At 45.8% G+C, this 26,791-nt stretch overlaps 1 protein-coding gene and 1 non-coding gene across 2 annotated transcripts in view; both read left to right on the top strand.

Annotated features, from left to right (window-relative positions):
* Window positions 1-26,791, top strand: part of HADH (hydroxyacyl-CoA dehydrogenase) — a 41,711-nt gene that overhangs the window by 12,672 nt on the left and 2,248 nt on the right. Inside the window, exons 2-6 of the mRNA XM_020901955.2 lie at window positions 6,930-7,058; window positions 9,243-9,400; window positions 14,030-14,156; window positions 17,319-17,408; window positions 21,474-21,546. Of these exons, the coding sequence (XP_020757614.1) occupies window positions 6,930-7,058; window positions 9,243-9,400; window positions 14,030-14,156; window positions 17,319-17,408; window positions 21,474-21,546 (577 nt within the window). The remainder of the gene's footprint in view (window positions 1-6,929; window positions 7,059-9,242; window positions 9,401-14,029; window positions 14,157-17,318; window positions 17,409-21,473; window positions 21,547-26,791) is intronic.
* Window positions 10,340-10,411, top strand: TRNAC-GCA (transfer RNA cysteine (anticodon GCA)). The gene has a single exon. It is a non-coding gene; the product is annotated as a tRNA-Cys (tRNA).

The following is a 26,791-nucleotide window of genomic DNA, read 5'->3' as shown; positions in this document are numbered from 1 at the left end:
ACAGCTACTTCGGATTCTGAAGAAGTGGACGATGTGGCAGGTCTTTTGAAAAGGTCTCTAGCTATTATTCAGTATTTTGAGTTCATCATCAAAAGCTGATGGTAGTTAACTTTTCCATATCTAATTTATCTTTCACATCTGGAATTTCTCCTATGGCCTCATTGGTTTATGACCTTTATTCTAAAATTTGTGAGATTTTTGCAACTTGAAATCACTTACAACCGTTTGTTTCTTATTTCTCTCTTATATTCATGTCCTGGGGTTTGGGCTACTGTTAACATCACTGAGTGATCATTGGTAGCTGTGACTCTCACCAGCTCCACACTGTTTTGTTTTTTTTTCTTTCTATATTTAGGGTCCTGCAGGAAGGACCTGCTGTATCTGTAAATCAGTAGAGGCACAAAGGAGTGACTGCCTATGCTCGAGGTTGACAGAGCTTTCACCGAGGGAGAGAGGGCCTCTCTGTCCGATTATGGATTGGCATCCGTGAGGTGGAGGCGCTTCCTGGTGGAGGGAACCTCGGGGCGGGGTGGTGGAGCCGGGAAGCAGCCCACGGAGCAGTGTGACGGGGCCGGGGGAGGGCACAGGCCTGGGTCACTCTGCCCTCGGCACCTGGTATTGAGTAGTTAGTTACCGGACAAGCACCGTGTGCCGGTGATGAGTGGCAGGGGCCGCAAGGACCAGATCAGTGTCTGCCACTAAGAGAGTCAGATCTAAGAGCAGAGGCCACATGGCACCGTGGACTTTGGCGTCAGGCAGCCTGGTGACAGCAGTAAAACCTAGCTCTAAGGTTTAAAACAAGAAGAAGGACATGCGTGTGGAGAGGGTAGCCTTTGAAATGGGCCTTAAATGATGGATAGAACTTCTTTGGATGTAATTAGGGCTGACGTTAAGAAAAAAAGTGTTGTCCAGCAACGCTTGTGACCCTCAGGATAGTGGTAACATTAATGGAGGTCAAGAGAACTGGCTTTAGGGTCACAAGGTATTGACTGCAGGCTTCCCAGGTGGCTCAGTGGTACCGAGCCCGCCTGCCAATGTAGAAGACGTAAGAGACACAGGTTCGATCCCTGGTTTGGGAAGATCCCCTGGAGGAGGGCCTGGTAACCCACTTCAGTATTCTTGCCTGGAGAATCCCATGGACAGTTGAGCCTGGCGGGCTTACAGTCCATAGGGTCACAGAGTCGGACACGACAGAAGCAACCTAGCACGCACGCACATGGTAAGACTGTAGCTTAGGAGAGAATGTGCTGGTTTCACAGCTAGCTGGAATTATGAGAATGAATAAGGTTCCAGAAAGAAAAGATGTAAAGCCAGAGGAGAATACTGAAGGCAGAACCTTGAGAGATTCCTTTGAGAAGATTGAGAGAATTAATATGGTTAAAAGGAACAGATAGAGATAAGAAATTGGAGAATTTAAAACAGGGGGGCTTAGTTGGCAGTGTGTAGTGCTGTGGAAAAGTAGAAGATGAGGCCAAAGAACAGGCATTGGCTTTAACACTTAGAAGACCATTGATGGTTCTTGCATCCAGTAGTGCTGGAGCTGCACATACAGCTGGGTTCCCCGATAATTAAAGGACTTCTGTAGTGAAGCAAAGGTCAGCTTCAGGTGGCTAACGAAGTTTGTGGGTGTTCCCCCTGCTTTTTAAACGTTCTTTTTAAATGAAGAGGGATCCTAACCTGTTTGTAAAAATGTAGGGACAGGGACACAGAAAAGAAAACCTGGAAATGAAAACCAGAAAGGGGGCAAGTCGTGAGATCCAAAGATGTAATTTTAAAGGCAAAGTGAAATAGTTTCCTTTAGAGGCAGTACCTGGATCTATTATTAGGCCTTGGACTCTTAGGGGCCTGCCTAGAATAAAATCATTAAGCTGTTGTGATATCCTGGGCACTGTTCTGGGTGCCTTGCATATCACATGTTCTTTAACTCTTAATGCTCTCAGCAATTCTACTGTGTTAACTCTCTTAATCCTCTCAACAAGTATTAACTCTTTTGATCCTCTCAGCAACTCTTCTGCTCCAATTTTAGATGAGGAGACAGCCTATGAGAGTCAAGGAATTTTTCTGTCTCGGAGTTGGTAGACAGGCTCCAGAGTCTGGCTCTAGCCCAGTTCAGAGCTGTTTCAGACTGTTCCCCTCGGACCCAGCCATGCCTTGGCTCCTCTTGGAGGTAGCATGTGAGCTCGGGATACAGGCAGGCCTAGCTTCAAAGCCCCTCACATCCAGACTTTGTTCGCTTACTGTTACAGGGCCTCCTCTGAAGGCTGTTATGAAGACCAAACAGGATAATTTGTGAGGAGTGAAAGCTGCTGAGATCAGGGGATTTGTTTTGTCCATCACTTTATTCCGGGGCCTGAAACAGGCACCACGTGGTTTTGAGTCAAGAGGAGGTGGCAGTAGTGAAGGGAATGAATGCAGAGCTGTGCCCTGCGTGCTGCCGTAAGGGGATTCCTCTCTACCCCAGGGGAGCTCAGGTGTTGGGGTGGTGGGGCAAGAGTGCTCACCTCAGAGAAGCCAAAGTTTTTGTGTGGCCCTTGGTCATTTGGTGTAAATCATTTTCTAATAACCTGCATTTTTTTCACCCAGACTATTTGAAGGCTTCCCCCGCTGTCCAGATTGTTTGTGTATCCCAGTACAATTACTTGGCTTCCAAGAAAAACACAGCACTTCTTGTTATGTTTTTTCTGGCTTTAACCTTCAAACCCGCATGTAGCTGAAGCTATGAGTAAAGATCTAACTACTGGCCATGCTTAAGGTTGCATCTGCTTATTGCGCCAGTCTGGGATGCAGTCATGCAGCTTTCAGGTCTGACATGGATTGCATGGGGTCGAGGGACAGGCTGCCTGCATGCTCAGTCTTATCTCGATGATAGCCCATTAGACACAGAGCAGTAGGGAGGAATACCAACCCCACTTGGAGTAGATGAATAAAATCAGAACACTGGACTCAGGCCATGAAAATGTCAGGTATCTGCTACATACCAGGCAGTGGGCTCCCTGTGGTTTGTTTGTTCATTTACTTATTCAGCAGATATACATTGAGTGCCTGCCGAAAGGTTGTTGTTGAACCATGAAAGACGCTGGGATTCTTGGCCTCTGGAGGAGAAGAATTCTCTCCGGGGCCAGTGACAAGGCTTGATTGCCCAGAGCTTTTGTGTAATAAAGCTTTATTAAAGTATAAAAGAGAGAAAGGTTCTGACATAGACATCAGAAGGGGGCAGAGAGAGTGCCCTGCTGCTAGTCTTTAGCCGGACTTTATACAGCTATTAGCAGGCTGCTAGTTGGGGAAAGGAAGCGTCTCAGAACTCAGAGACTGGCACCAGCCCTCACCCGCAGCATTCCTTTTGGCATAACACTGGCACCGGGCGAGTTGTCCGGGGCCATTAGGCAACGGTAAACACATAGTTCATTAACATAGCTTAAGACATATTTCCATAGGAAAAATGCATTGGTTAGCTCAAGGTTTGAGAAAAGTTAAGGGCAGGTGGAACCACGTGTTGTCATGGCAACACAGAAGAAACCTGTTTTTAAATTTGTGTAGAGACGGGGGAAAAATCTAACACTTGTTTGTTTCTTCCTACCGCTTAAGAGAGAGAAAAAATTGCCTGACACTTGCAGCCTATTTCCTCTGTTTGGAGACCCCTGGTCTTCCTGCCTATTACCCTCTCACCACCATGCATCAGGCACTGGGTTTGTGAAGATGAATAGGACAGGAAGTTACCTCAAGGTGTTGCCAACCTTGTGTCTCTTGGGTATGTCTGCAAACAAATGATTGTAGGGGAAGTTCTTTAGGTTGGATGGGGTTGCTGTCTGCAGATGGGTAGAATGAAAATACTGCTTTCATTGAAATTACTTGAAGTTGTGCTAAAATGGTAGCTTATTGCTATGCAGCCAAGAACTTCATCCTAAAATGGATAATATTTCAAGAATTTAAATTTATCTTTTTCATCTGTATTTCCTCCATTCAGTCTTAATTGTATCCCCTTTGGGTGGGGTTTTGTTGTTGTAGTTTTTTTGGCCACGCCATGCAGCTTGTGAGATCTCAGTTCCCTGACCAGGGTTTGAACAAAGGCCATGGCAGTGAAATCTGCCTGGAGTCCTAACCGCTGGACTGCCAGGAAATTCCTCACCAGCCATCTCTACTTTGGGTTTAAGCTAGAGTATCTTTTTCTGCCTGTGGAATAGCAATACTGTAAGATTTTCTTCGTATTTTATTGAAGCTTTATGAGTAAATCAAGATAAGGAAAGCTAAAGTAGAAAGTGTTCAGAGGGATAACCATTTAGAGCATGCAATTATTGCTTTCTCACTAGTCTAGGCATTTTGAAGATCCCGAAATTGTAGAAAATGTTCAAGGCAACAGAGAGAAATTTAGGGAAAACAGTTAAACTAAGTTCCTACAAGAACAGCCTCTTTAAATACCATTGAGGCGCTGTGGGGCTCAGGGACATTTTGCAGAGTGAGGCTGTGATCAGTGACACGCTGATCACCTCCTTGCACCTCCTGTATATTCTGGTTGATATGGGAAAGTAAACAGACATTTTACGCACACGGTAACTTTGACATGGATCATTTGACATGTGCACTTTGTTCTTCTAGAACATTGCCTAGAAGGCTTTGATTTAATAGCTGATTTTTGCTGGTGTCTGCATACTGTATCACCTCCAATGTGCTTATGCAGACGCGGGATGAAGAAAAGCAATGACTGAATTGCCCAGTGTCTCCTTATGGGTGGGAGTGGGGGTGGGGGAGCCTTGGGTGTTTATCAGAGGACTTTGGATAAGTCCTCATTTAGGCTGAAAATACTCTTGGCCACGGATTTTCCCAGTTGAATTTTAGTGTTCTTGTAAGTCTATCTTGGTTCACTTGAATTTTTGAGGGTTTCTTCATCTCTTGGTTTGGTTCTGTTTGCAGTTTTTTAAAAAAGTAATCTTAAGGAGATAGCGTTATAGCTTATCTGCAACATAACCAAAGATGCCCTGTGACTGTCACAGTCAAACATGATGATACTAACTCTGCAAGTGGCTTTCTAGGGAGATGGCGTGATCCCACCTCCCTCACTGACTCCGCTCCACCTCTCTAGGGTTAATACTTTATTCCTTGGGAAAATGGCATCTTCCAGGTATACTCCTCCTTCTGGGTACAGAAGGTGTACCCAGCCTTCTGAGATCTGATTCCTGACAGAGTTCTTCACCATGTGGCTTTTATTTTCTTTGACATCTGACATACGGAGCTTTGTATTCTTGAGTGTTCCCCACCCCCTGCCCCCACCCTGTGTTTTCTCAATGGGATTTTAAAGTTTCAAAACAAAAGGACACTGCTTTAACTTTCTCTTTTTATTTCTTTGGCCACTCGCTGTAGCTTCTGAGATCTTAGTTCTTGAACCTGGGATCGAACATGTGCCTCCTGCAGTGGAAGCACAGAGTCCCAGCCACTGAACCACCAGCGAAGTCCCTCTGCTGTCTTTCTTTGTCTCTGTTGCCTTCAGCTTTTTCTCTTGTTCCAAATGTGCTTGAATTTTCCTCCCCAACCCCCCGAGGGCAAAAAAGGCTGAGTGATGCTGGAAGTGGACGTGAGGGAAAGCGTATTGGGACTGGGCAGGGAGGAATCTGAGGAATCCTATCTAGCTTATTCAAAGGATGAGCTAGGGCAGAGGTTAAGAGGAACAAGGTGAAAACCACTTGTGTTATTCCAGAGGGACTGTCGCACAGAGGAGCTGAGACAAGAATAGAAGGTCCCCAAGCCAGCACCTCTGCTTGCCCCCTTGTGGGGGAAAGTTCCCCACTCGTGGTCATCACTGCTCCCTTCAGCTGTTGCGCCTTAGGGATGCTGTCTCTGAGCAGTTCAGTTTCACCGTTAGATGCATCTGAAATCTGAGGTTCGTTTTCTTAGTGTCAGGTTCTTTTTCTTTCTGTGTCAGGTTCCCCACCAAATTCACCCCACCTCTCCAGCTCTGGTGACTTTCTCACCTCTCTCAGTGTTAGGCGCTCAGTCCTGACTGTTTGCGACCCCATGGGCTGTAGCCCGCCAGGCTCCTCTGTCCAGGGAATCCTCCATACAGGAATACCTGAGTGGGCTGCCATTCCCTTCTCCAGGGGGCCTTCCTAACACGGGGTCTCCCACATTGCAGGCGGATTCCTTAACATCTGAGCCACCTGGGAAGCCCAGGACTGGCATCTAGTCATCGTCCTGGCTATAATTTATTATAGCAAAAGGACACAGAGCAGAATCAGCAGAGGGGAGAGTCACATGGGCCAAGGTCTGGAGGAAACCAGGGACCAGCTTCTTGAGTCCTCTCCTGCTGATGCCCACACAGGACACACTTCATTCCTCCAGCAGCCAGTTATGACGGGTCCTGTGAAATGTCTGCCGGGGGTGCTCATCAGAGATCCAGAGCCAAGAGTTTTTATTGGGGCTGGTCACACAGGCCCCCTCTGCCTGGCCAGTGCCAAAATTTCAGACCCTCGGAAGGAAAGCAGATGTGAGTGTAAGCCACATTGTGCAAACAATTTAGGTATATCGAGCATGGAGCCTCTCCAAATGTCCGTCTCCAGACACAAGTGTGTGACTGTGGGCCCATCTCTTAATCTTTTTGTAAGGTTGTTTTGAGAGTTGTTGTCATCCATGTTAAGGATTGAAAGCAGTGCCTGAGAAGAAGTGTGTGTTTAATTACTGTTGGCTTATTATTATGTTTATGTGGTATTTTCAGTCGAATAGTGCTAGAGTTCATGTAGAATATGAAACTCTACCAGGTTTTGTTTGTTTGTTTTGGCTGCTCTGCGCAGCTTGCAGGATCTTAGTTACCCAACTAAGAACTGAACCCAGGCCCCGGCAGTGAGAGTGCCAAGTCTGACCACTTGCCTGCAGAGAATTCCTATCTACTAATTTTTTTTTTTAATTTTATGTTTTCTTGCTTTTTTTGGTTGTTGTTCTAGGTTGCTGCAGCAACTGGCCACACAGTAGTGTTGGTGGACCAAACAGAGGACATCCTGGCAAAATCTAGAAAGGGAATTGAGGAAAGTCTTCGGAGAGTGGCCAAGAAGAAGTTTGCAGAAAACCCCAAGGTGATTTTTTGTCATCAGTATCTTCAAGACCAGTTCTCTGACCACTTCACATTTGTTAGGGGGTTCTGGCCTTTGCTTGCTTTTTAAATGTTTGAATTGAAACTTGAGGCCAATAAAACAGGCCTGACTTTAGGCCAGTATAATAGCATGATCACTAAATAGGAAAACAGAACAGGAGAAATAAATAGCCATGTTGTTGGTTCTTTTCACCTTTTGGCTATTGTGAATAGTGCCGTAGTGAACATGAGTGTACTGTCTGCTCAAGTCCCTCTTTTCAGTTCTTTCAGGTATATACCTAGAAGTATATACCTGGGTCATATAGCATTCCTAGGCTTAGCTTTTTGGGGAACCACCATACTGTCTTCCTCAATGGCTGGACCATTTTACATTCCTACAAGTAATGTACAGAGTTTCCAATTTCTCCACATCCTGACCTACAATTATTATTGTTATTTTTGTAACAGCCATCATAGGAGGTGTGAAGTGGTATCTCATTGTGATTTGGGTTTGCATCTTCTTAAAATCTAGTCATCTTTTAAAATCAGAGGAGCAGGAGAGGAGACCATTTTATTTTCTCCCTAAAGAAATCTGAGCAGAATGTATCACAGCAGATTAAGATCTCCCTCACATGTCCTCACTGTCCTTAGTGATTGTGATAGAGAGGAGCCTGTTGTGACGAGGGTCTGGTCAGGTGGGATTTGAAGAGGGCTGAGGGAAGCAAGGACAGAGTGAGTGGAATCCAGATAACCCTCACTCTCACTTGTTCACTCCACACACCTCTGCCAGTTGTCCCTCTCTGGGCCGACGCTCTGGGCCCCACCCTGAGGGTAAAAAGGTGGCATCTCTTCTCAAGATGACTTGCTCCTGACTGGTCACTCCTCAGGAGTCTGGTCCCCTGGTGTTTCCCACCTCTGCCAGGGACGCGCTTGAAGGCAGCTTCCGCTTGCTGAGTTGACATAAACTGTATTCATCTAGCTCTCCACTGACAAGGACAGTTGCCACTGACCACAAGTGGCTGTGAGCACTTTACCTGTGGCGAGTCCAAGCCGAGGTAGACATCAGATTTCAAAGGCTGATTAGAAAAAGAACACGAGACATCTCTATATTGATTACATGTTGAAATGATAGTAGCTTAAATATCTTAGGGCTAAATAAAATTAATTTGACCTGTTTTCACATGTTAAAATGCAACTGATAGAAATTTAAAATTAGCTATCATCTTGTGTTACATTTCTGTTGATTAGCTCTGATAGTTTTTTTTTTTTTAACTTTTTATCTTATACTGGAATATGGCCGATTAACACTGTTGTGATAGTTTGTGGTGGCCAGCAAAGGGCCTCAGCCACACATATACGTGTATCTGCTTTCCCCTAAACTCCCCTCCTACCCAGGCTGCCACATAACATTGGAACAGCTCTGAGAATTGTTTATTCCTTGATAATTTTGGATGCCTTTGCTGGACCGTTTTGAATCCTCATGGTCAAGTTATGTCTTGAAGTAAAATGGCAGCTAATAAGGGGACCACCTGTTTCTGTGCTGATTGAGATCTGTTTGTGAAAACCTGGAGGTACAAATGAGGAAAAGACAGGACTGCACACTCTTCTAGGGCAGAGGCTGTGTCTGGTGTGTGCTCTTGAACCACCAGTTGCTGGCACATGATGGGTGATTATTAGTTGATAAACAACTGCTGAGTCAGGCAGCTCTTCCCTGCCTCCTACTACAGGGGAATAGTCAGCACCACCTCTCAGACTTGTGGATGGGGCTGAGATCCACTTTTACCCTTTTCTGGAAGACAGATCACAGGCTTCCAAGAAGCCCGTCATGGAACAGTACATGGCTGTCAACACAGAGCAGACAGAACAGGCCAGCACCGATGCTGTGAACAAACAGCTTGGTGACCTGAGCAGAGCCGGCTAAGAGCCTGAAAGGTTATGACTGACACACGGCAGTGTGCTGACCAGAGGTCGTTCACAGACTGGTTCTTGCCCTAGGGTCCAGAAGTACATTGAGATGCCATCTGCCCTAGGAAGAGACATAGACAGTTTTATTTCTCGGAATTTCAGAGCACGTTCAGTTGTCTGGGGTGTTCTGGCCTATCCTCGCCCTCCTGCTTCCTCCCTCCTTTGCCATCAACCATTTGCCAGTGAGCCTAGTGACCATTCTCTTCTTCCTCCACGGCATTAGGGTGCTGACGAGTTTGTGGCGAAGACCCTGAGCAGCATATCGACCAGCACAGATGCAGCGTCCGTGGTCCACAGCACACACTTGGTGGTGGAGGCCATCGTAGAGAATCTGCAGGTGAAGAACGAGCTGTTCAAGAGGCTGGACAAGTTTGCCGCCGAGTACGTGATCTCTGGGAGACCTCGTTGGTGCTGGGGGCTCCCTTACTGGCGCTTGGGCTTTCCTCCTGGGAAGGAGTCTCCTGACACTAAGACTTCTTTTTATTACTCTACAGCTGTTTCCAGAAGAGCCAACACTGTTTCCATTGTTCTCCATCCTCCACCCCCAGTTTGCTTCCTGAGGTGTGGGCTGCCCTGAATCTGATCCTTGTCCCCAAAGGAGGGTAGAGTTTTTCCCACATGAATTGGAAGGTCCATCCAGGGACAGGTCTTGGTCTCTTGTAGCGTCTGTGTCATGGCCCCTCACAGGCCAGAGGATGGAGGCACTCGGTCATGTCCTTAAACGTCTGTGAGCAACGTCAGAGCAATTTGGTGTGTCCCCTCTTTTGGATGAAATCAACAGAACAATGTAATTGAAGGGAACGCTTTCTGTTTCCATGGTTTTCCAGGATCCTCTTGCTTTGAGCCTTCTGTGGGTTAAGTAAAAACTGTTGGGATCCTTTAAGGAGCACAGAGTTGTTACCCAGCTTCCTGGCAAAGGGTGGGCGAGGAGAGCTAGCCTCGTGCAGGTCAGACACAGGGCCCCTGGCTCAGGACTGTCTGCGGCATCAGCGAGCCGTGCACATGTGCAGCTCTAGTTCTGCCTGTGGCTCCTGGTGATGTTGACCCCTGACATATTCATGCATGCTCATCTTGTGGTTTGCTTGGCCATGCGTCACCCGTCTTGATTGGGACTCAAAGTCAGATTAAGATTATATAACAACCGTAATTCTTAGGCAGCCACCAATGAGCAGTGGCTAAAGAGAGACACTTGCAGACTGGCCTGCTGAACTGACGGCCCTTGGCGGTGTGGTCTGGGGACCCTGACAAAGAGAAGAGGGCTGTTTTTGTGTCCCCTGGGTGTCACTCAGCTGATCAGCATGCTCGCATACCTTACAGGCTTCCCTGGTGGCTCAGAGGGTAAAGCGTCTGCCTGCAATGCAGGAGACCCAGGTTCGATCCCTGGGTTGGGAAGATCCCCTGGAGAAGGAGATGGCAACCCACTCCAGTACCCTTGCCTGGAAAATCCCATGGACGGTGGAGCCTGGTAGGACTATAGTCCATGGGATCGCAAAGAGTCATGCACAACTGAGCAACTTCACTTCTCTTAGGGGCTGTAGCGCCATGTGACAGAAACCAGACTGTCTTGGTTAGGGGTGTTGGCTAAAAAGGTTTTTCTTGTTTTGTTTTTTTAAGGAGAAGCCCCTTTGCCTGGCCTTTAAATCGGCCAACTTGGAAGTTGTTTGAGAAAGGTCACTGTTCTCGTGCCTTAAAGGTGAAGTGCTGTTTATGTGGGAGAGTGTTATGCCCCTGTTTTCCTCTAAGAGTTCTATTGTATCTGGCCTTACATTTAGGTCTTTAATCCATTTTTAGTTTATTTTTGCATACAGTATTCTAATTTTATTCTTTTACATGTAGCTATCCAGTTTTCCCAGCACCACTTATTGAAGAGATTGTCTTTTCTCCACTGTATATTTTTGCCTCCTCTTGTCATAGATTGAGTGACCGTCGGTGTGTAGGTTTATCTCTGGGCTTTCTGTCCTGTTCTGTTGATCTATAAATCACAGCAAGATCTTTTTCAATCCACCTCCTAGAGTAATGAAAATAAAAATGAACAAATGGGACCTAATTAAATGTGGAATGTTTTGCATTGCAAAGGAAAGCATAAACAAAATGAAAAGACAACCCTCAGAATGAGGAAAAAGTACTTCCATCAGATGTTATTGTGTCCGACCCTTTGCGACCCCATGGACTGTAGCCTGCCAGGCTCCTCTGTCCATGGGATTTTCCAGGGAAGAATACTGGAGTGGGTTGCCATTTCCTTCTCCAGGGGATTTTCCTGATCCAGGGATCAAACCCAGATCTCCTGCATTGCAGGCAGATTCTTCAGTGTCTGAGCCGTCAGGGAAGCCCTATGAAATGTTGTCCATCCAAAGTATACAGACAACTCATGAAACCCAATATCAAAAAACCATTCAACCCAATCAGAAAATGGGCAAAAGATCTAAATAGATGTTTCTCAGAAAAAGATACAGATGGCCAAAAGGCACATGAAAAGCTGCTCAGCATCACTAATTATTAGAGAAATGCAAATTAAAACTACAGAGAGGTATCACCAGTCAGAATGGCCATCAAAAAATCTGCACAGTCAATGCTGGAGAGAGTGTGGAGAAAAGGGAACCCTCTTGCACTGTTCCTCGGAATGTAAACAGGTGCAGCCACTATGGAGAACAGTACGCATGCTCAGTCCCTTCAGTCATGTCTGACTCTTTGCGACCCCATGCACTGTAGCCATGGACTGTAGCCCACCAGGCTCCTCTGTCCGTGGGATTATCCCAGCAAGCATGCTGGAGTGTGTTGCCATTTCCTCCTCCAGGGGATCATCCCAACCCAGGAGTTGAACCCACATCTCCTGTTTCTCCTGCATTGGCAGGAGGATTCTAGAACAGTTTGGAGGTTCCTTAAATAACTAAAAATAGAGCTACCATATGATCCAGCAATTCCACTCCTGGGCATATATCCAGAGAAAACCATAATTCAAAAGATACATGCACCTCAGTGTTCACTGCAGCACTATTTACAACAGCCAAGACATGGAAGCAACCTAGATGTCCATTGACAGAGGAAAGCATAAGGAAGATGTGGTACATATATACAGTGGAATACTACTCATGAAATTGGTCAGTTTTTTTCTATCAGCATTTTTAAATTGAAGTATACCAGCTCAGTGGTAAAGAATCTTCCTGCATTGCAGAAGACCTGGGTCTGATCCCTGGGTTGGGAAGATCCCCTGGAAGAGGGCATGGCAACGTACTGTAGTATACTTGCCAGGAGAATCCCCATGGACATAGAGGCCTGGCAGGCTGCAGTCCATAGGGTCACACGGTTGGATATGACTGAAGCAGCTAAGCAGCAGCAGCATAGTGAGTTTACAGTGTTTGATTTCTGCTGTGGAGCTAAGTGATTCAGCGATACATATATTCTCTCTTTATATTCTCTTCCATTATGGTTTGTCGTAGGATACTGAATGTAGTTCTCTCTGTTGTACAGTAGCACCTTGTTGTTTATCCATCCTCTGTATAAAATCTCACATCTCTAACCCCAGCCTCCCACTCTGTCCCTCTCCCAGACCCCTGCCCCTTGACAACCACGAGTCTGCTCTCTATGTCCATGATTCTGTTTGTTTCATAGATAGGTTCATTTATGCCACAGTTTAGATTCCACCTGTAAGTGATATCATGTGATACCTGTCTCTCTGACTGACTTCACTCAGTATGATAATCTCTAGGTCCGTCCATGTTGCTGCAGATGGCATGATTTTCTCCTTTTTTCGTGGCTGAGTGTATTCCATCGCATGGCTGTATCGGTGCACACCGCCAGCACACCAGCTGCTTTCACCTCACTCTTCTCGGCTCTTCCCAGATTACTGGTTTCTTCCCCCTTCCCTTCTCTCCTCCCACTCGCTCCTGATTTCAGGCAGACTGGAGTACTGCCTTTTGGGCAAGCAGGAGCACCCTAATCTGGCCGTGAGGAACCACTGCCCTTCCTGTGCTGTGGACAAGCCCTGGTGGTGGTTAGAAGAGTTAGGCTGTTTTGTGTAAATTTATCCACAAGGTGGTGCTCTAGGAAAGCTGACATATCTTGCCCATCTCTGAAGATTTGCCTGTCATGCCTTTGGCACCCCACTCTACTGAGGTCGTTAAAAATTAAATTTGCTTGAAATCAGCATGGAGTTTTTAAAATTAATAATTTAATATTTTATATACACAAGATGGTGCTGCTTTTTAAGGAGATTTTATAATAAGAATAGGGCTTTGCTGGCAGCTCAGACGGTAAAAATTCTTCCTGTAATGCAGGAGACCTGAGTTTGATCCCTGGGTCGGGAAGATCCCCTGGAGAAGGAAATGGTTGGAGTGGAAACCCACTCCAGTATTCTTGCCTGGAGAATCCCATGGACAGAGGAGCCTGGCGGGCTGCACTCTATGGGGTTGCATAGAGTGGACACGACTGAGCGACTAACACTTTCACTACAATAAGAATATGTTGAACCTTGTTTATCATGAGTATACAGGTATCCTTCCTTTCCCAGATCTACCAGTGTAACCTTAAAACTTCTTTTGGCCCATGTTGGTTTTCTTCTGTTTTCATTTTAATTCCCAATCAGTGGGAAAGTAAAACTTTTCATTTGAGGGGAGATGATTTTAGTTATGTCAGATGTTTCTCATGGAGGATTCAGGTGTCTTCACAGTTTTTTGTTTATTTTGAGTGTCTGTGATGCATCCTGTTTTTCCTCAGTCTTTGCTCACTTGCAGTTTCATCTTGTGACGGACGTTATTGCCTCCTGTGTTCCTCACGTACCATGTAAACTAAATCATGCAAGTAACCAGGAGAAACTTTGTTCCCTAAAATTAAGGAAGGATTAGCAAAGACTAATCAGACTTTTGGAGCAGGTAACTTTTAAATTAAAAATTTCAGAATTTAAATGAAGCAGGTCACTTGATTTCAGCCTAATGTTAGTGAAGTTGTGTCTTTTCCTTGACTGTTTCCAAAGGTGGGACTCATTCCAACACTCCAATGTCTTTCTCTCCACAGACACACAATCTTTGCCAGCAACACTTCCTCTTTGCAGATCACAAGCCTAGCCAATTCCACCACCAGACAGGACCGATTTGCCGGGCTCCATTTCTTCAACCCAGTGCCTTTGATGAAGCTTGTGGAGGTCAGTGGGGACCTGCTCGTGCATGCCTGCTTGCTCTGCCCGCTCTCAGCCCCCCGTTTGGGTGGCACCTGCCCTGCCACCGGGGATCACACTGAACGGGTTTTAGGGGGGTTGGCAGGTTGGTTGTGCATGTGCTTGGGTTTCTCTAGCCAGAGTCTCCTTTCCGAGCCAAAGGAAGAAACGGCACCTAATTTCTAGGCAGGCGCCTGGGCTTGATTTCTCTGCAGACCTCTCTTGACCAGTGGTGTCCAGGAGGGCTGTCAACTGTGTGGGTTATCGCTTACTGTTTGTGCCGTAGCTGACGAGCAGTGCAGAGAGAAGCATCCGATTGGGAAGGTGGTACTGAAGACCACTGGCCTGATGAGAGCACGGAGGAGAGAACCACACATGTGCATGTTGTCTTGTCCAGGCTGGATGAGAAATTTTATTAGAAGCCTGGTTTCCTCCGGGAGCCGCTGTGTTATACTGTCCACTGCTGGTGGGTCACAGTGGTGTCAGCTCCAGGTGACGGGCCTTTGTACTGTCCCCACAGGAGGCACAGCCCCTCTGTGTTGTGACCAGAGCTATGAAAGCAGCTCCTCACAGCCTCGAACCTCCTGACCTCAGCCCCGGGGGGTGGAGGAAAGTGGCCAGAGAAGGCTGCTGGGCTGCTGCCGCTTGCTTGCTTGAGACTCGGGTACAAGGGAAGTGGAGTCACGGTGGATAATTTGCACTGAAATGCGGCAACTTGCCTTTTATAGGGGGGCTAATTACAGGGTCTGAGGAGCAGCTTCTATTAAAACAGCATTTGTTCTGAGGTTGAAGAGTTATTGCCGTGCGAAGTGTGGGGGCTGTGGATCCAGGCAGCCCTCCAGAGACTAGCTGGGGCTCCCTGGGAGAGAGTGGAGATGTGGTCTTCCACTGCTGCCTTCTCCTCCAGGCCCCCTTCCCTCCAGTGTCCCCGTGTGTCTGCCACCTCCTGATGCTCAGCCCCTCCCCTCTGTAAGCATTAGCATCTAGTTTAAGCATGACTGAATTTCTTTACAGTTTTCTTTCAGGGACTACTCTGAACCGTCCTGTGATAGGAATTCTCTCTTCTACTTTCATTGCTTCTTGGCTTCTTCCAATTTACTGCCAACCTCTAAGGCTGTTTTTGAAGAAGTTGAGGAATGAAAGGGGCACAGGGAATAGAAAGCATTTTTCCTTATGCAGGAAAGAGCACGGAAGTGAAATGAAATTTTCCATGTTTTTGGTTACTATATCATGTACCATACGTCTTTTGAAGATAAAGACATATTCCAACTCTAATACTGTTTTCAACTGCATTTACCTAATAATGTCCATTTGTGTCTTTGGAAATATGGTACATTGATTGTTAACAGTTAATGTTTGACAAATGTTAACATTTTCTAGAAAATGTTTTCTAAAAGCCCTCTTCCTTGTGCAACTATTTTTCTTAAACTTGAGCATTTGAGTGTATGTCCTTGGTGGTAAACACCAAAATGAATGGTAAGTTGAGCGGCTCTTCTCCTTTACTTGGGACTGGGCACATTTATATGTGTATGTGTGTTAATTTGTCAGACCCTGCTTTGGAACAGAATATCTGCAGCACATTGTTGGATGAGTGAATAAATATGCATTCGTCCTGTGAAAAACAAAACAAAACTCTTTCCTGTTGACTCCTTTAAGTCACCAAATTATTTTTAAAACTCCCTGACACGCAGTGCTTGTCACAGCCCAGTCTGTTTGGTCCTGATGAAGGTGATGTTTCCACGTCTTCTTGAATAATCCTCAGGTTGCTGTTTGATTTGTGATACCTGCAGAGCAGTATCATTCCCATTCCTCAACCCCATCTTAATGGTGCCTTTTTTCTGTTTTCACTCATTAACTTCCCTTCTTGCCATAGCATATCAGCACATCCCAAGCTGTGATCACATTAAAAGATGAATGATAATGATCCTCTTCATTTATATAGCTCTTTCCATCCTGCACAGACACTATCTCATTACACCGTACAGTCCTCTTAAAAGAGGGAAGATGTGTCAGATATCGTCATCCGTATTTCATATGCGAAAGGTGAGGCACCAGGGGTTGCTTTGACTCACCTGAGCTTATATAAAGGGTCTGCTGTAGAAGCCAAGCCTGTTCGGCCTTGACTCTCATTGAAGTCCCTTAACTGGCATTTAAATTATATATTTAGTTTATATAAATTCAGCTGGGTCTCTCTCCATTGGCTGAAATCTAATTCCTGACAGGCGAGTTCTTTCCTGTGAGCTGACTGCTGGGCGTGGTGCTCGGTGCTGGCTCCCACTGAGCCCTGCAGCCCTCTGTGACGGGGAAGCAGTCGTGCTCCTGCAGTGCCCCTCACAGAGAGGGTCAGGGGGGTGGCCTGGGCCTTCCCGAGGTCCTGGCAGGTGGCGTGCCCCAGCCATAGGCCTGCGTTTGCTGGATATGAAGGCCTCCCTATGGGATGAGCCTGTTCTGAGGCAGAGCGAGCTGTTGGCCTTTGGGGCATCTGTGTGGGAGAGGGTGAAGTAATAGGGGGTTACTCATCTCAGAGTCCACAGGACCTTGGTGGCCCGGGCGCATCACTCAGTTTTCCTGGGGCTCCTTCGCTTCATCTTTGTACTAAGAGAAGGTGCGTCTTCATGCAGAGTGTGTTAAAGGCAAGCGTTGTACTCCAGTAGACTTCCAGTTGCTTCCCTGAACTCATGAACAGCGACAAGTAAAACCCTAATAAGATCCAGCATTTACTGAGCATTTCCTTGAAGCTGCCCTTAATGCTTTACTTCCTAATCTAATTCCATTCTCATCTCAGCTCCTTGAGGGTAGGTAGAGTGATTTCAATGTTATTACGATTTCTAGAAACATTCCCAGTGTCACAGAGCCAGTAAGAGGTGTGATTGGGGTTTTAAGCCAAGTCTCAGTGACAAAGTCTGTGAAACTCTCCTACACACATATACACACATTTATATCAGTTTTTTTAGCCTTGATTTTGTGTGTTCTGTGATAGTCCAGTGTCTTGAAGTGGACATTTTGTTTCTGGCTTGAGATCCTTTTCTGAAACTAAAAATTATTTTTGCCACCTGTGTGGCTGTTTTTTCTCAATGTTTCCTTGAACTGTTCTATTGAAATTGTTTGCTGATTTTGTGGTTATAATTCTTCTCCGCTTTGCATTTCCAGGTCATTAAAACACCGATGACCAGCCAGAAGACATTTGAATCTCTGCTAGACTTCAGCAGAGCCCTGGGAAAGGATCCTGTTGCTTGCAAGGTGGTGTATGGGTAGCCGGGAGAGGGGGTGATTTTTCTGGGACCCTGACTTATTCCAGGAGGGATTCTTCTGCTGTAGGCTGATGTGGGAGAGGGGCGCTCTTACTGCAGGTCTGTCCACAGGCTGTGAAGGGCAAGCTGCATCTAGCAAGGAGTCCTGGTGATTATATGTAAAAGTATTCCTGGTACTCTCACCTACTTTGCTCTGATTATCTTCAGTCTCTGCATTTGCTGTAGTTCTTGTTTAGTTTTCCCCAAATTTAGGAACAGCACTTCTGCATGACCCAGGTGATTTTTCTGTAAGGACAATTGTGTCATAAGATGCCATTACAAATTTTTATGATGGTTGGTGGTTTAGTCACTAAGTCGTGTTCGACCCTTGTGATTCCATGAACTTTAGTTTGCCAGGCTCCTCTGTCCATGGGGTTTCCCAGGCAAGAATACTGGAGTGGGTTGTGTCTCCTACATTTCAGGTGGTCTCCTGTATTGTAGGCTGACTGAGCCACCAGGGAAGCCCAATTATTTGTAAATATGTCATTTATCTTTTTGACCATAATTTAATTTTTTTACATTTTTAAAAGTTTTTATTTTTTAATGTAATTTTTAAAGGTTACTTTGCATTTACAGTTATCACAAAATATTGGCTATATTCCCCGTGTTGTACAATAATAATACATCCTTGATCTGTCTTATATCCATTAGTTTGTATCTCCCACTCTCACCCCTATATTGTCCATACCCCACCCCCACCCCATGGTAACCACTAATTTGGTCTCTATATCTGTGAGTCTGCTCTTTGGTTCTGTTCGTTTGTTTGTTGTATTTTTTAGATTCCACATGTAAGTGATGTACAGTATTTGTCTTTCTCTGTCTGACTTATTTCACTTAGCATAGTAATCTCCAAGTCCATCCACATTGCTGCACAGGGCACAATTTCACTCTTCTTTATATGGCTGAGCATCATCCCGTTGTATAGACACCTTGTCTCCTCACACCAGTGTCTGCGGTTGGGCACGTGGGTTGTTCGCATGTCTTGGCTGTGAGCACTGGGGTGCACGTAGCTTTTTGAATTAGTGTTTTTGTTTTTTTCAGATATATACCCAGGTGTGGAATAGCTAGTTGACTGTAATCTTTTCAATATCATTGTGGTTCTTCTCATAGCATACTTTTACTTTCCAACATAGTCTCAAGTGTGAACTCACAGTATTGTATTAATCCATGAAAGCTCCAGTTGTTTATGAATCATCTGAATAAGTCATCTGTCTTCTGGACCCCAATAGCCAAAGAGAGCAGACTTAAGCCTGCCAGTCCCCTGCATTCCAGGACTGTAGTGTTATATTAGGGAATGTCATTTTTTAACACTCATTTTTTGTTGGTGTAGTTTTATGGTTTTAAATCTTCTGGATTAACATATATATATATCACATTAATAACCAGAGGGTATGGTTTTACTTTGCTACCAGTTTTTGCTTTGTTCATGGCAAGAAGTAGCCATTGTGTTAGAAAAGACATTAGTGTGCGGCAAATGAAACGCTAGGTGTGAAGTGAGTGCAGGAACAAGCCAGAGATGGTCTTTAGCAGCAAAGTCATTAATTCATGGAGTGCAATGAACCATTTTTCCATCGGGATAGCCATGGCAGGTGCAGGCCTGGGAACTGTGGTCTCATGAAATTGCACTTGTTACGTCATCGTGGAATTCTCTTTTTAGGTGCTACCTTAGGCATTCAGAGAGTCTTTTAGACCCTGATTAACTCTCAGGGTAAGTTATTCAGGCCCTTGGTGAGGCATCCAGAGAGCAGAGGAAATCACATAGAAGAAACGTCAGCAGACTTTCCTGTCAAGGGTCAGATGGTAGTATTCTAGGGTGTAGAGTCGCTGCCGCGGCTACTGGATGCTGCTGCTGTAACAGGAAAGCAGTGTGGGCCATACCTGCAAGGAGTAATGTGCGTGTGCTCCACTAAAACTTGATTTACACAAATAGGTGTGGATTTGGCCTCCAGGGTTATAGCTTAGGAACACCCAGCATAGAAGAATGACATCAATGTGCCTAAAATGGATCCTTCTTCATAGGAAGACTTCACAGGCAAAGTGTGCTGTGAAAAGGTGAAGGCCATGGCCTCGGGCCAGCCTGCCTGGGCTCACATCCTGGCTTTGGCACTAACTGGATGTGTAACCTTAGGCCTGTCTCGCAGCCTCCCTGTGCCTCGGTATCCTCTCCCTCGCACAGAGGTGACCATAGAGGTCATCTCACAGGGTTACTGTGAGGAATAAGTGAATGACTATTTGTAAAGTTCTTAGGACAAACAATTCCTGCTATATAGTAAGTATAGTAAAGTGTGTTTAATAAATAAGTAAATGTGTATGAAAAATGTAAGGTGTATGAGTACCTAAACTTAAATTGCTTTATCAAAGGGCCGCGTCTCTTTACATTCCAGTGTTATGAGAGTATCTCTCTGTATCTTCAACAGCATTGAATATCATAATGGGGAAAAAGCCCCTTGCCAGTAACCTTACTGGTAACATGCTATTTTGTTCTACTGAATATTTCTTCGGTTTTTTGTTGTTTAGTCACTAAGCTGTGTCCGACTCTTTGCAACCCTGTGGACTGTAGCCTGCAAGGTTTCTCTGTCCATGGGATTTTCTAGGCAGGAATATTGGAGTGGGTTGCCATTTCCTTCTCCAGGGGATCTTCCTGACCCAGGGACTGAACCCATGTCTCCTGCATTGGCAGGCAGATTCTTTACCACTGAGCCACCAGAGCAGCCTTGTAACGATATTATATGAACACTCCATATATTGTAGAAAATATTTTTCCCAGGCTACTTTCCAATTTCTAACCTTGTGTATGGTGTGGCGTCCTGTAGTCAGGCACCCTACCCTGTCCTGAATTTCTGCAATAAACTTTTTGAAGTTAAAAAACAGGTTTGCCCTGGTTATTATTAATAAATCAGCATAATTACATTAATATAGTCTTGGTTAAACAGATAAAGCCCTTTTGTGCATCTGTGCATTCCTGGGAGATAGGCTGGGGTGGTTCCAGTGTGTCCAGTGAAAGGAGGAACGACCCTGTGGTCACCGTATGCAGGCAGGCGGGCAATAAAAGCAATATAGGAGCCTGGGCATCTTCTGTTCGGATGTTCATGGGGTGCCCAGCGTGTGCCTGACACAGGACTCACAGCCTGGCCCAGGGTGAGGGTTTTTTCCTGAGGGAGGGTCACAGCCTTTTGTTAAAAGAGGGGAACTCTGTTTACCTAGGGGAAATCAACTTCCCATAAAAGCCACCGAAAAGTTACCAAGCAAGCCTGCCCCGCAAGCTCGCAGGAGAGCTCAGTAGGCAGAATCCGCATGCCAACCATCCCTCCAGGAGAGATGGTGAAGTGTTTGAATGAGGAGGGACATGAAGAAAGGGGTCTTCTGGGGAGGAGTCTTGGTCGGTGAGCTGTGAGAGGCCCTCGGTCCTTCGGGACCTGCTTGTTTGTCCCAGGCCCTGTCCCCAGCTCCACCATCCTGTGCCAAGCACTGGACTGCACATCGGAAAGAGCCTGAGGAAATCCTCAACAGCTGGGAAGTTGTGCTCCTGAGCCATGCTCAGGATGGAGTGTGACTTTTTCTAGACTCATTAAGAAATGCAGGAGAGGAGAGGAGTAAAGGGCCTACTGTTTGAGTGGAGCATAATAATGCTATATGCGCAGCATTTTATGTGCTTTCATTTACCTTCACAACTAGTGAGGTAGAAATTATTGCTCCTATTTCACAGATGATGAAACTGAGTTTCAGAATGATGCAAGGTCAAAGAGTACTTGAACCTGAGCCCAGATCCACCCGCTCCCAAAGCTGTGCCCTTTCTAGTGATCCAGGCAGTAGGGGCTGCTGGTTACTGTAATAGTTGGTTAAATTGTCATGTGGCCTAGAAGTGAGGCTGTCTTGGTGCTTTGAAACATTGAAAATGCATAGCTTGATAAATGTGTGTGATAATCCAGGGTGAGAAGGAGCGACCTGGTGACTTTACAGAAGGTAAAGTTCACAGAAATTCACTTGTTGTCTGTTTTTCTCTCTCCTCTGACAGGACACGCCTGGGTTTATCGTGAACCGTCTTCTGGTGCCATACCTCATGGAAGCAGTCAGGCTGTGTGAACGAGGTAGCTGTCTCCACCCAGGCCGGGAGCAGCAGGCCTGTAGTCCTTCTGTGGGAAGGGCTGGGCCCTGTGGAGCAGGGGAGGCACTTCTGTTTTCAGACTCTTGTGAATCAGCCTCACCCTGAGCCTGGTCCCTTTGTCACTGTGTTCCCAGGACCCCCTCGATTCCCTTGGAGGCCTCTGGGGTGACTCTGGGGACTTCCCACTCCGCCACCTCCAACTACAGTCTCAGCCAGAGACTATGACCCACTCATAGGCCAATGTGGGTTTATATCCTGGATCTCTGGCTAAGAGGTTTATTGCTTAAAACGATGACAGTGATATAAAAATCACTGGGCTAGGGAACCTTTAAAATTCCCTAAGGTTGTAAAATTGTGACAGGAGATGGGAAATTAGTAACAAGATTGTAATGTGACAGGGAATGTTTCTGACAGTGGTGTTGGTCCTTACTGAATGATGTTATGATGCATTTTTTTTTTAATCTTAAGAATGGTCTAAAATGGTTTTTCCTCAATACTGGTAGATTGACAAAGAATGATTTTCCCTGTTGTAGAAATAGACTTGGGACATGATCCAAGGTTAGAAAATGTCATGTATCCTCCTGCCTACCTTCCCTACGGCATTTGTGGAAAGGTAATTGTTTCATCTCTGCTTCAAAGGCAAACAGGCCTTAATAAGACTGAATGAAAAGCAACTGTAATTGTTTTCAGTTACTTCATTCACAAATGCTTGCTCCTGAGAATGTCCTTTTTTGAAACAAAACATTTATACCAGCTCTTCCAGAGAGATGAAAGCATATTTGCTTCCTCAAAATCTGCTTTAAATATTAAAACTTGTCTCTTGTGTTTTTTGGAGGCATTTGCCTCACTTTTGCTTCAAGATCAAACCAACACTTCTGTGTTTCTCTATCAACAAATACATCTAATTACACCTCAAAGACAGCATGAAGCGTTTTGCCCTACTTTGAAAGACAGGGGTTTTCTTAGTAATGTAATGTTTTAGAATATAGCATGTGGGTGATCCACCTCTTAATGGTGTTCTTCTCACTGACACATACTGTCACTTGGATATGTTTTCACCTGAACTGTGTGTCTGGCTGTAAGTTGAGTCACTTTCTTGTCTTCTGCTTTCCTCCCGTCAGCAGTAGTCCTTTTCTGTACAGATGGAGTCCCTTTGACCTTCACCATCTCTAGCCACCTGGGAGATGAAACTGGGCCGGGAATCTGAGCCCACAGGGGAAGTGCTCTTAGTTTGCCCTTGGTGCTGCTTGTATCCTGGAGGTGCTGAGTTTTATGAGTGGGTGGGTGCTATTTCCTGGAAAGCCACACTGTGGTCCAGACTCCTCGGCCTCAGGCTTCTTACTGTGTCCCTTCTGCCACCTTATGGTTCTGCCAGCGGCAAGCATGCTCACATGCCTGCCTGCCATCCCATTTGCATTCACCTCCTTGGAGTGTTCTACTTTGAAATCTGAAAGTGCTTTGGATTACCCTCTCTCACCTGCCATGTCTGTTCATTTGTCACTTGACGACTCCTGTCATCTGGTCTCCCTATGCCAGTCAGCCTGCCTTTAGTGCGGCTCCTCAGGCAACAAGGGATTCACACTTACTTTGTGTCTTTTCCAAATTGGTCTCTGCAAATATTGTGTTGCCCGGGAGGGTGAGGGGACCGTGCATTCCGTTTCTGCATGGCAGCAGAATTGGACCATGAAGGCAGCTTAGCCCAGCCCTTCCAGAACTCATGGTGGAGAATGTCTCTGCCTGATATTATCTTGGTCAGCTTATGTGCTCTTAAAAAGAAATAGAGAGCAATATAGCCTGGGTGGCATATAAATGACCACAGTTTATTTCTCACATTTCTGGAGACAATAGTCCAAGACTAGGGTGCCAGCACGATGGAGTATCTGGTGAGAGCCCTCCTCTGGCTGCAGACCGCTGACTTCTTGAGAGCAGAGCGAGGAAACCAGCTCTCCTGTGACTCTGGGAAGGGCTCTGATATCTTCCATGCACACTCCACCCCTGTGACACTTCTAATTGTTACAAGGTCCCACCTCCTTACACCACTGTATTTAGGGAGTAGGGTTTTAATGTGAATTTGGAGCACATAACAAATACTTGATACACCTGAGGTGAGCATGCCTCTAAGACAGGTGGGCAGAATGCTGCTTTGAGCGGTAGGGGGTCATCAGAAGGATGTGTGGGGTGTTAGACAGTCAGCTCCATCACTGTCCACTCGGGCCTCCTGGGCAGCTGAGCAGCTTTCAGAGTTCACAGGCCCTTAGCAGTGCTTCTGCCAGCTGTCCGTGGGGTCTCGGGCACACCACTGCCCCTCAGCACTGCTCACTGGCTGTGGGCCTCCTTGCTTCTGGGTCAGCCTTCCTCCCCAGTGCCTCGCAGCCTCTGTCCTCTCTCCTGGTGCTGTTGGCATTCCCACGATAATCTCGTCCCTGGGGTCGGGGCGCTCTCTGCAGACCTCTGAGCAGGCTGGTGACTGCAGCAGACAGCACCTCCTGTCAGACCCACTGAGCAGTCAGAGTCCGCTCTGGAGGGTGGTGGGGCTGCGTGGTTAGCTTTTCTTGGGCGACACCTGGGGGTGTCACGAGCCTGTCCCCCAGTCACCATGTGACATCCTGCTCACAGTGTCCCTGCCGTGCTTGGGACACGGTCAGTGGTTCCGTCGGAGCCGACCAGATACCATGCCCTTGCCAGGGAGCCTTCTTCTCCTCACCCTCTGCCTTCTTTCTCGCCTCACGCCTTGCTCCCACCTTCTCTCAGGGCCCCACGGGACCGTCCCCAGTGCTCCAAGCTGGATGTAATCTTGGTTGTTGTCAAACTCTCTGCTTTGCTTCTGCTTCAGGGCACGTGCCTGCTGCATGGCGCATGGCTTTCTTCTCCTACTGTGCTCCATTTTCAGTGTTTGGGTCCTCATCTTCCTACTTCCAAAGTGCTTGTGTAAGCCAGGCTTTAGATAGCTGTTGATGCATAAAGGAATGGTGGCTGCACTGCAGTTCTGATCCTGTTGCCTGTGACCCTGGCTTGTTGTTTTGCCAAGAATGGTCGGTAGGTGGTGGTGATGAGCCAGCAGAAGAAGCCTATTCGGGCAGGTCCCCAGTTTCCAGGCCTGTAGAAGAGCTGGGAGTTCACTGAGGATGCTTTTCTTTGTTGTTGAGAGTTAGGGGATGGGGAGGGGGGCCCTATCAACCTGATGCAGAATTTCACATGTATGCACATTTTCTTTGGAGAAGGTGTCAGATTTTAAGTGCGTGACTCTAAAGATTAGGAATTAATGGTCTAAAGCATGATACCATGTTTAACTCCCACTTGGCATACCAGTCTCTATTGTATATTTCTCTCTCTCCCCCCCTCCCTTTTACTGTCTTACTCAGAACAGAATTTTTAGAATTGTGCTGACTTTGTAAAACTGTTCAGATTTTTTCCCCATGATGTGCCATGTCTTCATATTATTTTTTAGAAATAAAATAGTCAAGTGAGTCTCTGAATATAGGATAACAGTTTTGACTCTAGGGTTTATTGTCTCTCCTGAATATTGATTTGATTAAATGGCTTTAAGGTAAGTTGGAACCATTATGCTGTGAGATTTCTATACGCAGGAAGCTGATATTCTAATAAGGGGAGACAGCCTATAGCGAGTGAACCAATAGATAACATGTTAGGTTGTGACCAATAATCCTTGAGAAAGATAAATATACAGTCTAGGAGGTGGCAGGAGTCCTAGCCTGGAGTCTTGATAGCTCCCAGCTTATATGCAGAGAGCAGGGGAGTCTCTGATGCTCTGACACCTGAGCAGAGGTCTGCAGATATGGAGGACAGGATCCCAATACAAGGAGCAGCAGGAGCGAGCCCCAGGAGCATGCTCGGCTTGCTTCAGCATTCTGGCGTCTGCACCGCAGAAGCCTGGGAGCCTAATGAAATCCTCTCAGCAGACTCTTTTATCAGCCGCCATGTTCTCTCTCATTCCTGCTTTGCACATGCTGTTCTTGCCGCCTGGGATGCCCTTCCCTCCCTGCCCGCTCTTCCCTGGGGATTCTCTTCAGGACCATCGGGACCATCAGGGCCCGTGCCTGGGTGGTGGTTTGGTGAAGTCATAGCATTGTGAGGAAACCTCTCCATCTCTGCCCACACAGCCGTGTGAATCTTCCTGAACCGTCAGCACTTGTTAGATGAAAGTTTTGGTTTGCACCTCTGAATCCTCCCATTAGATCATGGACACTGCAGTGCTTGTCTTGTTTTTCTTCGTTTCATTCCAAGTCTCTGGTGCCTGATACGTAACAGATATTAAACAGGAGTTGAATGAATGAGTGAGGCTGCCTGATAAGGCTAATGTCTGTGTGATCATTTTTGCTTTCTTCTGACCTGAAACTCAAATCATTCTCAGGAACCTCTGGTTGACTAATCAGAGGAGTACCGATAAAGTCACCCAGGAGAAATAATTGGTTGGTATTTTAATCATCTTGAACCACCTTGAATCATTTGGCATTATCTTAGTACTTCATATGCTTTTAAAAATAGAACCTTTATGCATGTTTAAGTAGTTCTTGTTCCTCATGCCTAAAATATCTGAAATATTTAGGTTGTGACGTCCTCTCTTAAGTTTTTTTAATCACTTTTTAAATTTAGTTTTGTTTTCACTGACCGTTTCTTTATGCTTTGGAACAAAGTTCTAGATAGACACTTGTTACAGGCTAGTTGTGTTCCTGATTTTGGAGAAAGGGGACAGGTTGCTCTCTCTAAAGACCTTTGGTCCACAGACATTATGTGAAGGATAATATTCCACGGATAAAGCACTTTGGTTCTTGTCTTCGTTTCCTCAACACACTTTCAAACTTGAGTGGCAGTTCTAAATCAGGTTTGGGCATTTCTTTAAACATTATCTTGACTAAAGAGTTTATATGCATGGGATTCCAAAGGAATGACTCATTACTTACAAAACCAAGAAAGGTAAAAAAGAAAAATATACATACAATACATAGAAAAACATACAGCTTCATTGTTTCCTTTTTTAAAAACAGTCCCTTTATCAATCACAAACATGCTGTAGTTTTAAAAGATTTTTTAGTAAGTTATTTCAGAAAAGGAGAATCCCAATCCATTAGAAAGTAACTAATGTTTCCAGGCCACTGGGGCCTTCTCTCTCCATGAATATGAATAATAGTGCTTGAGAGTTTACCTCACAGAGTAACTTTATGTAGTAGCTTTGAAAATCTTGTGACCTCTTAGAAAAATCTTACCCA

Source organism: Odocoileus virginianus, chromosome 21 (genome assembly GCF_023699985.2).
Source record: "Odocoileus virginianus isolate 20LAN1187 ecotype Illinois chromosome 21, Ovbor_1.2, whole genome shotgun sequence".
Taxonomy (NCBI): domain Eukaryota; kingdom Metazoa; phylum Chordata; class Mammalia; order Artiodactyla; family Cervidae; genus Odocoileus; species Odocoileus virginianus.
The sequence above is the reverse complement of the archived record's forward strand: the minus strand, read 5'-3'. Positions and strand labels throughout refer to the sequence as shown.